This window comes from Elgaria multicarinata, chromosome 15 (genome assembly GCF_023053635.1).
Source record: "Elgaria multicarinata webbii isolate HBS135686 ecotype San Diego chromosome 15, rElgMul1.1.pri, whole genome shotgun sequence".
Lineage (NCBI taxonomy): Eukaryota > Metazoa > Chordata > Lepidosauria > Squamata > Anguidae > Elgaria > Elgaria multicarinata.
In genome coordinates, this window is record NC_086185.1 from 11,272,692 (window position 1) to 11,285,077 (window position 12,386).

The window sequence follows — 12,386 nt, forward strand, 5'->3', positions numbered from 1 at the left end:
TTGACAGTACTGGATGAAGGGAGCTCAGAAGGACTGCTTGAGACTCCCTGGAGACTGAAAGAACTGGGCTTGTTTAGCCTGGAGAAGAAAAGATTGAGGGGAGACATGATAACACTCTTCAAATCAAATTTTATTAAGGCAACCCAGCATGGGTTTTAGCCAGATACAAGAGTCATGATATAAAAACATTACGTTACATTACAGCATTGTATTAAACTTCAAATATTGAACTTTTACATATAAAACATCATATATATGATGTTTTACATGGAGTGCTTTCTACCAACTTCGGTTGGTGGCCCAGCTACGCCCCTATCTGGACAGGGATAACCTAGCTTCAGTTGTCCATACTCTGGTAACTTCCAAATTAGATTACTGCAATGCCCTCTACATGGGGCTGCCTTTGAAGACGGTCCGGAAGCTGCAGCTTGTGCAAAATGCGGCGGCCAGATTGATAGCTGGAACAGGGAGGTTTGAGCATGTAACACCGATTCTGGCCCGCTTGCATTGGCTGCCTATATGTTTCCGAGCCCAATTCAAGGTGCTGGTCTTAACCTATAAAGCCCTACATGGCTTGGGACCACAATACCTGATGGAACGCCTCTCCCGACATGAACCTACCCGTACACTGCGCTCAACATCTAAGGTCCTCCTCCGAGTGCCTACTCCAAGGGAAGCTCGGAGGATGGCAACAAGGGAGAGGGCCTTTTCAGTGGTGGCCCCCCGACTGTGGAATGATCTCCCCGATGAGGCTCGCCTGGCGCCAACATTGTTATCTTTTCGGCGCCAGGTCAAGACTTTTCTCTTCTCCCAGGCATTTTTAACAGCATTTTAACAGCATTTAACAACGTTAAGTTTGTTTTTAATGGACCCCACAATTGTTTTTAAATGGATACTGTTGTTTTTATACTGTTTTTATGTGTGTGTGTGTGTGTGTGTGGTTTTAAATTGTATACTTTTAATGTTTACTATTTTTAAATGTTGTAAACCGCCCAGAGAGCTTCGGCTGTGGGGCGGTATATAAATGTAATTAAATAAATAAATAAATAAATATAGTGCTGGGATTTTTACCAGTAATCTTAGTTATCATCAGGTGACACTAAGTCTTTCCTAATTTTTGCCGCTTTCACTTCAAATACTTGAAAGGTTGTCACACAGAGGAGGGCCAGGATCCTCCCAGAGTGCAGGACACGGAATAATGGGCTCAAGTTACAGGAAGCCAGATTCCGGCTGGACAGTCAGGAAAAACTTCCTGACTGTTAGAGCAGTATGACAATGGTACCAATGACCTAGGGAGGTTGTGGGCTCTCCCACAATAGAGGCCTTCAAGAGGCAGCTGGACAAGCATCTGTCAGGGATGCTTTAGGGTGGATTCCTGCATTGAGCAGGGGGTTGGACTCAACGGCCTTATAGGCCCCTTCCAATTCTACTATTCTATGATTCTATGGCACAGTTGCCAGGGATATCTTTTCTGAGGGCAACTACAGGTAAACAGCCCAAGAAAGCTAGTGGATGGTCGGAGAAGAGAGGACATCTGTATTTGTGTCCCCGCCCTCCGCCCCAGCCCCACTCCTGAGGGAGAGACAAGCTAGAAATGGGAAACCAAAAGACACAGGTAAACAGGGATCCAACTCTGTGAGTTGGATCCAGGTTTATGGTGGATCAATGGTGCTGGCAGATGTGGGCTGCTCTTCTCCCTCCTTCCCATGGCAACCCCTCCAGCCCCCTGACAATGCTATAATAATAATAATAACAACAACAACAACAACAACAACAACAACAACAACAATAATACTTTTTTCATCTTTTGGCCACAAGAGCTGTTGGTGGATGGAAAATAGAAAAGACCCCTCTACAATTGGCTGATGATTTGAGATGTTTTTAGAGGAGTAGCATACAGAGAAAGTCAGGAGACCCTGTTGAATGGCATGCGCTGTGGTGTGGCTGGAGCAGGGGATCCCCCAAAATCAGGTGGGGGGACCTTCCATGAATGCAGTCCTTGCTCTCACAGAAGATCTCTTTCTCCTGTAGAAGGCATATCCTGACTACAACCCTGGAAGTATTTGCGGGGGAGGCTGTCTCTGGAACTTCAAGCAGATTTCTCAGTCTCTTGGAGGGCTTGAACAGGACCTCCACCCATGATCAACCTATCTATTTATTTGTAAATACATGTAAATACTACAAAATGCCATAAACCTCCAGTGACCTCCTTCCAAAGGAAAACAACCCTGGCTTAAGCACTACGCTTCTCACTGCTCAGAGCAGTGGGGTGAATGTAATCATATTCATCTGTTTTGTTTACTTAGAAGATGTAGAGTAGTGCTATTGCTTTTAATGCTTTTAATTATGATTTTAAAGGTGGTTTTTTGATGATGATGATGATGTATTTCTTGTTTCTGACTTGCAGAGTTTGACAGAAAGGCAGTATAAAAAATACTATAAGAACTTAAGAAGTGTCTTGATGCTGGATCAGACTAAGGGTCAAGCAGGACATGGTGCAACAGCACCCTCCCACCCATGTTCCCCAGCAACTGGTGTACACAGGCTTACTGCCTTGAATACTGGAGTTGGCACACAACGATCAGGGCTAGTAGCCATTGATAGCCTTCGCCTCCTGAATTTATCCAACCCCCTTTTAAAGCCATCCAAATTGGTGGCCATCACTACATCTTGTGGTAGTGAGTTTCATAATTTAACTATGCACTGTGTGAAGAAGTACTTCCTTTTATTTGTCCTGGATCTCCCAAAATTACCCTTTTGGCTACAAGAGCTGATGGAAGATAGAAGCTGTGAGTAAGCAATGTGTTATCTTTTACTGATTTAAACAGGAATGTAGAACAGCCAGATGAAGTATGTAATGTTTTAGCAGTTTTGGCATGCCAAAATACAGGTCAAAGACATATTTCACAAGCATTTTTGCTCATTTTGTGAAACATGTTTTACAAGCACCATCATGTTCACTTCATGATCCCTTATTGGCTGGGACTAATCAGTTTTTCCCCATGTTTTTTTAAAAATATATTGATTTGTATAAATACATATGAAATGCATGTAGATGAAAATACAATTTTCTAACAATTATACACAAGCTTTAACAAAAGCGGATCAGATATCTAAATAAATATCCTTTCAAAAGGGGCATCTATATGCCATCCATTCAAAAATTAAAAGCATTGTACAGTCTTCAATCCATTGTGTTATAGGAGATGAGCATTTATTATTCCCATGTAGTAATATCAGTCTTTTAGCTGCCAAAAGGTTGCAGAGAAACCATTTCCAGAGCCTTCATTAAATTCCATGAAACAGATAAATAATTTAAAATAGCATGTACGTCGGCAAAGATTAAAGACTGTTCCAGTACAAAATGTTTCTGTATAATATACTCCTCCCCGCCAAAAAAAACCCCCAACTACTGGCCATTGCCAAAACATAGGTTTAAACGAGTCATTCACTGCATATCACAGACATACAATCCCTTATTAAAGAAATGCTGAGATATCCAGTAGAAACAAAACTTTTTCTTTTGATGAATAATATGCAGCCTTAGAGCCATAGCTGTATAGATACGAAAGTGTTGATCCACTGATTAGGCAAAATGGGACAACCCAGTTCCCTATTCCTTCATATCTATTTATTTACTAAAAACAAATATTTATAGACATGGATCATTGGTTGCTTTGCCTGACCAGTCTCAATAAGTCCAAATAATGACAAGGACTCTGATGCTATAAAAGCAGTAGGGGCCAAAAAAAAGCCAAGGCATTTTGGATTCAGATACATTCTTTAATTCAAAAAATATTGAAGACAAATATAGAAATGAAACTGGAAGCATTCTTACTTGGACTAATGGACAAACAAACAAAAGAGAAGGGAAAAAATTGTTTTTGTATATGGTGACGGCAGCAAGATTGCTTTTTATACAGAACTGGAAAGACCCAGCTGTACCAATAGTGGAGGAATAGATGTTGAAGATGTTGGAACTGGCAGAGATGGCAAAACTTAGATAATGAGAGAAAGGTCAACAGTCACATCTATGTTGGAATGGAAGCCTTTGATAGAATATTTGAAAGAGACAGAGAAAAATGAAGTATTTGTTTGTGGATTTTAAATCAGGGGGAAAGGGAACAATTTTATGAATCTAATGTATGTAAATTAGGTGGAAGGGTAATTGAGAAATTAAGGGGCATTTCTGGCATGAAGAGGGATATATATATATATATATATATATATATATATATATATATATATTCTAACCTCACCCCTAAATGTTTTTTTAGTGTAATTGTAGTTGTTATTTGCATTTTTGTTGGTATGTATTATGTTTGTGTGATGTGTGATGTTTGTTTAGATGTTGTTGGAAAAAATGAAAATGATGAAAATCAAAAAGCAGTAGGGGCAAACCTAGATGTTAGCAAATGCTGCAATTGCAAGTATTGCCATTCAGCCATGGCTGGCAAATTGTATTTGGAACACAGGATAGAAAACAACAGGATCTCATCATCAGTACCCTTCAGTTGATCCAAAGTAAAGATCGCCTTATCTGTCCCTGCCCACCACAAAAACATTTCCTTACCCATGTTTAGATATGGATTGCCCTATAATGTCAATTTCTCATGAGATCAAAATGTAATTGACATGCCATTATGCTCCACACACCTCTAAGAGAAACTCTTTGCTGTTTTTTTTGGTGGCAACAGACTAACAGGGCTATCCCTCTGAAAATGGCTACTCTTTTTTGTATTTCCTTGGACTTCCCTTCAGTTTCCATCTTCACTTTAAGCTTCTTGTATTTCTTTTCATATGCCTGTGTGGTCTCCTCCGTATTTTGTCTTCCAAAATAAGCCTTGGTTAGAAGGAACCAGGGGCGACCACAGGATTTAGACCGCAATCTTCTTCCCACCTACCTGGGGGCAAGTCACATTGATACCAACAAGTGTTTAAAATAGCTACAAACCAGTCATCTTGATTTAGATTTTCACATGAGCCAGTTTCCTCCTTTTCTAGCTCCTCTCAGAATGATGTGGTTCCTAAGTCAGTCGGCAGTACCAGGCGCACGAGCAACACCTTTGCCCTCATCCAAGGTGGCCATCCTAATCATATAGTAGACAGCTGCCTGAAGCTAGTCGAAATAGCACCACACACAAAGACACTAAGGGTCCATTCAGAAGACACCTTAAACCACATCTTTAACCCCGGAGGTTAAGCCAGAAAGCCAGGCTGCGTTCAGAAGACACCTTTAACCATGGCTTTAACCATGGTGAATAAGGCCTTTTTGCTTTATTCACCATGGTTAAAGCCATGGTTTAAGGTGTCTTCTGAACACGGCCTGGCTTTCTGGCTTAACCTCCGGGGTTAAAGCCATGGCATAAGGTGTCTTCTGAACGGGGCCTAAGTCAACCCATCATAAAATCTTTTTGTACCATTCAATACCAACACACACATACCCATGGTGCTGCAGGTCACTTCTCCCTGCTTCATGGGAGGGCCGGCCCTGGTAGGACTACAGTGCAAGCACCCTACATACGTTCTCCATGGGACAATCATTATCTTGCTGAAAGCACTTTGTTACTATTACTGTTGTCATTAATGTCTTAAGTTTCTGTTATTTGCATTTTTACTTTGGAAGCTTCCTTGAAATGCTCTTTACCATTAAAGCCAGCATATAATTAAAAGAAGAAGAAGGTAAATAAGTAAATAGCTAGAGCAGCACCATCCACACAGAAGAAGGAGGGATCAGGACCATCCCAACAACTAATTTAGGGGGTGTATCTAAACCGTGTGTGTTTGTGCACGTGTGTGTATGACGCTTAGGATACCACTTCCTGCATTTGATGAAGAGGACTCCAGTCCACAAAAGTGTATCCGATAATCAGTTTGATAGATGTTAAAGTGCTGTAAGACTTTTGGTTGTTTTTGCTGCCACAGACTAAAAATGGATCCTACTCTGGAAACTGAAAGTGTAGTGACTGAGGCGTAAAAGAGGATGCATTTGAAATCATTGACCTTGGACGAAGGAGGAAGTTGCTGAGTCAACCAATAAAGATGCACAAGTCGTTGAGTTTATGCCCATGATGGCGGTGGTGGTGAATCGCTTTTCTAGCAAGAATAGCTCTACTTTGGGATCTCTCTTCTGAGGCAAATGGCACCTGTGCTGGTGGTGGGAGGCTTGTGGGGACCCTGGCAGGGAAGGGTTACTTCGATGCCACCACCTCACTCACCAGGCTTTGACGCGCACACTTCCCCCAGGCTAAGCACCACCACTTAAATACCTGAGGAAGGGGTAAAAGAAACCCATAACCTTTCCCTTATAGCTGAGGTGAAAGGTAAGAAGCTTTGGAAAAGGCTTTTCTGTGAATATAGCAGGCTGAAGGTTTAATGTAATGTGTTTATTTATGAACTAATAGAGCAGGAGACACAGCCAAACTGACACGTGGCTTTATGGCTGCAAAATAAAGAAAATGTTTATTGCAATTTACAGTTCTTAGTTCCTTTGCATTATATTCCAGTCCTGCTTATTCTTAATAATTCTGGTAGTAACCAATCTAATAATAACAATCCTTAGTCCCTGTGATCTTATTTTCACTCATGCCTCACACAACTCCTGACGAAAAATCACTCTGCTAAACACATCTACCCTCCAGACCCAACCACCAACCAAACCCCTCAGCTCCCCCATAGACTCCTCCCCCTTTCTACAGCATCACCAGCCACACCCACTCAGTCCAACATTCCGCACCCTCTAAACATACTCATGCAGACATACCTAAGGGAACTGAAATATGAGTAACGCCACAGTTACCCCCCTCTCACTTGTATACCACAGTCCTGGTCTGGATTGGGTTCCATTCAGAAGCAGTTGTTGTTTAAAAAGTGCACTTACGTTCAGTGCTGCATCCTGGCCTTTGAACTGCATTTCAAAAGTCAAGCTGAAGAAGGGTTGTGTTTTGAGAAGCAATTGTAAAGAGTAGAGGCCAGTTCAGGTGCAACGCTTTTCCTCTAAGAGAGGACATGGTAAGACAAGCTGGAGCGGGTTCAGAGGAGGGCAACCAGGATGATCAGGGGTCTGGAAACAAAGCCCTATGAAGAGAGACTGAAAGAACTGGGCATGTTTAGCCTGGAGAAGAGAAGATTGAGGGGAGACATGAGAGCACTCTTCAAATATTTGAAGGTTGTCACACAGAGGAGGGCCAGGATCGATCTCTTCTCGATCCTCCCAGAGTGCAGGACACGGAATAATGGACTCAAGTTAAAGGAAGCCAGATTCAAGCCGGACATCAGGAAAAACTTCCTGACTGTTAGAGCAGCATGACAATGGAACCAGTTACCTAGGGAGGTTGTGGGCTCTCCCACACTAGGGGCATTCAAGAGGCAGCTGGACTACCATCTGTCAGGGATGCTTTAGGGTGGATTCCTGCATTGAGCAGGGGGTTGGACTCAATGGCCTTGTAGGCCCCTTCCAACTCTGCTATTCTATGATTCTATGATTACGGAAGCTAGGTGCACCTGGAAAACAGTTGTGGATTTTATCGTTAAGACGTGTGTGAAGGAAACTAGGCTGCTGTTGGATTCTGCATGAAAATCTTTTATGCCACTGACGTGGCCCTATAGACAGACTTGTGCCTTGCAGAGGGGGGGTCGAAAATCTCAAATGCCCACAGACTCATTGGTAATGCAAAAAATCCCCACCCCACCACCATTATCATTCAATTTGATAGAAAAGAAATTGCTTTTAAAAAGACATTCAGCTGGGAATTTTGAGTGATAGAAATCCTTATGGGGAGAATTTCTTCTGCTTAACTTACTTAAGAGGGGGCCCAGGAAAAACTACATGTTGAGAATTTCTCCTTCCCCCATGAAGGTGAAAACTACAAGTGTCCTGTTTTTCATTGTACAGCTATCTCTCCGGGAGCCTGTAGCCTCCTTAGCTTCCCACACGTCAATTAAAGCCCAGGGGAAGGCAGCATGGGGGTAATTCCTGCCATAGGGCCTCCCTTTTCAGATCAGGAGGCGTAGGCAGTCTGGGAGGCTGCAGAGCAATGGAGAGACACAACACCCTGGGGCACCTTGTGATTAGGTAAGCTCAAAAATAAATGATAAAACACCCTGAGAATAGAAGAAGAAAACTTTCATGGGGGAAGAAAACCTTTAGGAAATCGGAGGAGAGATTTTGGCTCAGCACTAGTTCCGCCTCTTCCCTGGAGCTGAGCTGCCCACTGCCCACTTCACACTTGCCTTGTGCAAAATGGGGGTTTGCCGGCCAGCACAGTTAATGCTGGTGCCACCTGCAAGTGACAACACAGGAAACCAAAAAAATTATGAAAAAAACGAGGAAACCTGTGCTGCAACTCCTACCAACGGTGTGCCTTACCTGTGAGAAACTGTTGAGAATTTCTCCTTCCCCCATGAAGGTGAAATTTCTCTGCTCGCAAATAAGGTGGAGAATTTTGAGAGGCCATCTAAACCCAGCTCTAGAAATTAACAAATAATTGGTGTTTGGGAGGAAGAGGGAGGGGCCAGGAGAAGTGGATGGAATCATTTGGGAAACCCGAGAGGACTGGGGTGGGTGGGATTTTCATGGTTCCCTACCATCCTGCTGCTGTCCCACAATAGCAGCAATTTCTTTACATGGGGGGCGGGGGAAGAAAGAGGAGGCAGCAATGACCATGTAGTCCATTCGGTGGGTGCTTTTATTGCGCTGCTTTTCCCGCATGCAGCAGGAAATGGCGGCAGGTTTCGTTTTTTAAAAAATAGTCAGATTTTCCTGGTCTTTTTTTGTGACGGAAAAAACGAGCAGAGTAACAAGCGTGCGATAAAATCCTCGTTTGATGAGCCCCTGGGACTCCAGAAGGGCTGGATTGGGACCCTGGGCCTGATCCTGCATGCCTGAATTCGGGCCACCTTTTTAGTCGATGGAAAGGTTTGCATGCCACCCTGCCTCCAACTGCCATCTCCCAACACCTCCACACACACACCCCCCCAGCACTCAGCACTGCTGGTTTGGCCTAAATGCCCGGCCTTCTGTGGAGCAGGGCCATCTTAAAGCCTGTCCCCCTCAAAATGCACTCAACTTCACTTTCGTTGTTGAAGAGCTCTTCCCTTTTCCAGTGCTACTCCCCGAACAGCATCAGACACTTTGAAGATGCGTTCGCCTCATTGCACAACATACATATTGAAGTCACATCCTCTTTTGGATTTGCTGTTACTGGAGGGCGGACCACATTTCCCCCCCCCCCCCCAGTGAGGGGCTGACTTATGTAATGAACGTATTAAAACAAAGAGTACAAGGTGGCTGGTTGAGCAGTTTGCACACTCGGAAGGTAGCGGCTGAGGACTCCCCGGCTTCTGTTTTGCTGCTGTTCTCATAACTGGACTTGCAGAGCATGTAATTCTGACCTACTTGCTAAGGTACGTCACGGACTTTCCTCACCTTTCATTAAAAAAAATCAAACTTGAAAGTAACTTTTACTGTACTTCCAGCCCCTCCAAACCTTATGCATGTTTATTCAGATGTAAGCTGCATCTGAATGGGTCTTACTCCCTAGTGAGCGTGTTTAGGATTGCAGCCTTATAAATACATTAAGGGCACAATCCCATGCAGGATTAAGATAGGGAAAAAACCCTACAACTACTAGTTGCTGGGCACTGCTGGGCATTGTATGACCTTTTTTACTGTCTGAACATGCATAGGATTGTGCTTTAAGGTTGCAATCCGTGCACATTTACCTGAGAGTAAGCCTCACTGAACCAAGTGGGACATATTTCTGAGTAAACATGCACAGGATGGCAGGCTGGAGTTTCTAGGCTCATTTGTACTATGTGAAGCTGTATAATGGCTGGTTGCTAAATACAATAAACTTGACATGGACTTGCACTTGGAGTAAACACCACTAAATTCGGTAGGACTTACTTCTAAGTAACCGTGCCCAGGACAGAACTGTAAATATCCTGAGTTCAAGGCCTATCACGGATCCAATAATCCATTGGGTATTTTGGCCAAGACATACAGCCTCACCCTCAATTACCCCGGCTGATTTATTTCTTTATTTATTTTAAATGAGAGAAATGGTGCCCTGCCTTGCAAGGTTGTTAAAGGAATGAACAAGTGGGCAGATGTGTTTGCTATACGCTGCATAAATACACGAAGAATTTTTAAAATGAACTGGCCAACTACAGCTGCTATCCCAACCTGATATCCTCCAGATGTGTTGGACTGCAACTCCTATGATTCAGAGCTACTGTGACCATTGGGAGTTGTAGTCCAAAACATTATTAAGATGCCTTTTAAAAATGTATTAGTTTTAAATGTTTTAATTAGTTATATGATGTTGCATTTGTGTTGTACCCCACCTTGATCCAGAGGGAGAGGCGGGTAACAAATAAAATTATTATTATTATTATTATTATTATTATTATTATTATTATTATTATTATTATTATTATTATGAAAGACACAGGCTGGGGAAGGCTGAACGACAGATTGCTTTCTCTCCCTGAACGTATGTTTTGATGAAAGGCACCAATGCCTTTATTTACCAAAGCCACTGAGTCACCCTCTTTATGGTCTATCACATACTACATGTCATACTAAATACAGATCAGTGGTACTCACACTGGTAGTTTTCTACTGGGTTGCTTCACATCATTAAGGCTTCTACTTAACTTGACCAACAGTAGTTGTGTATTAAGTGACTGTGGTGGTAAGCAGTTTACTGCTGCTTCATCTGAAGATGACCCTATGAAAAGGAGGACAGGGCTCCTGTACCATTAACAGTTGTATTGAAAAGGGAATTTCAGCAGGTGTCATTTGTATATATGGGGAACCTGGTGAAATTTCCTCTTCATCACAACAGTTAAAGCTGCAGGTGCCCTGCCCTCTTTTAAATCTGGTCACGCTGTTAAAGATACGGGAGCCCTGTCCTCCTTTTCATATGATCACCCTATTCAACTGGGATGTTTGGAAGATTGTCATTCTGGTGTGCATTTTCATATTCTCCTGGGCAGAAAGACTTAGACAGAATGGCCTTTTCAACAGAAAGGGATTATAAGTGTTACCTGGCATGGGGGAAGATTAAAGAAGAAGAAAGGTAGTTTCAATCCCCTCAAAGGGTATAGGTGTATTTTGCTGGCAAGGTAATGTAGGAGATCATGTAGTTCTTGGTGAAGAGTTGGAAATAATGTTTTCTCTTCTCATGGTTTGCCTTTCCTTCCCCAAATGACTTCTCTGTATTATTATTATTTACAGAAATATTCCATATTCTGACAGACAGTCTTTGTTTCAAGCCAAGATGCTGGCGGAAAGCTTCCTAGCCCAGCTTGCCTACAGAGATGAAGAGTATGAGCTCCACCTCTGCCAAGGCCTAAAACCAGTTGGTGGAGACTCCTGGGAAGATCACTTGATAGACACAGATGAACATCAAGGCTTCCACCCAGAATCCAAGAAGCAGGCTGCTGTGAATATGGTAGCAACATGCTATGACATGGGAATGGACCGAGAAGCTCACCAGCGAAATTCCGTACCAAAGCCACCCATGAAAGAAGGCAACGACATCCCTCCATCGGCACCTGTGCGTATACCGAGAAGAGAGCAATACTGTGAAGAAGAGCTGGATTTGTACAGATCTTGGTCGTGCCAAAGCCTTTATCAGAACTATCCTGATCTCCATATTGGGGGAGACCACATAGCTGACCATACATGTGATTCCGGTTGCATCATGGACCAGACCTACGATGAACGATCCGCCGGCCCTGTTTTGTTGTCAAAAGATATCCGATTAGGGCATTCTCCTATAAGTGAACCTCAGCAGAATTCCAAGGACACCAAATTCTCACATGGAGAAGAAGCCGGGGAGAGAAGCATGACGCTCCACAAAGAGCCCCTTTCCAACTCCATGATCAACAACTACATGGAGAAGAAGGTTCAGGAACTGTATAATCAGTTTTTGGAAGAGAAGCTGACCCAGTGCAGTTCCATCAACCACCTCCTGATGTCGAATTTGCTGATGAACAACATCGGCGAGGTGCACCGCCAGCTGTCCCACGACCGCCACATCGACGCATCAAAAGCCACGCAAACTCTCTTACATTCCTTAGCTCTGTTTGGTTTGCAAAACACCAGCAATGGAAACAGCAGTGAATTTAGTACTCCGAATTTACAAATCTCAACGCCGCATGGCAGAAGGCAACCCTCAGGAGTGTGGTACGCATCGTGACGGAAATAAATTGCTCCTTTAAAAAGACGGTTTGGCTTAAAGAAAAGATGATTGGTTAATTAATGCATAGATGCATTCACCTTTAAGGTACCTCCAGGACTCTTGGATCAAAGCCAATGGCAGACCAACATGAATGACTTTCTGATGTTTGGTTATGAACATCCAAACGTCATACCC

At 43.1% G+C, this 12,386-nt stretch overlaps 1 protein-coding gene across 1 annotated transcript; it reads left to right on the top strand.

Annotated features, from left to right (window-relative positions):
- The first annotated feature begins 9,338 nt into the window (after positions 1–9,338).
- Positions 9,339–12,384, top strand: LOC134409160 (TLR adapter interacting with SLC15A4 on the lysosome-like). The gene is made up of 2 exons (XM_063141751.1): positions 9,339–9,405; positions 11,243–12,384. Exon 2 carries the CDS (start codon positions 11,286–11,288, stop codon positions 12,207–12,209), a length of 924 nt encoding a protein of 307 aa, XP_062997821.1. The 5' UTR covers positions 9,339–9,405; positions 11,243–11,285; the 3' UTR covers positions 12,210–12,384.
- The last annotated feature ends 2 nt before the right edge of the window (positions 12,385–12,386 follow it).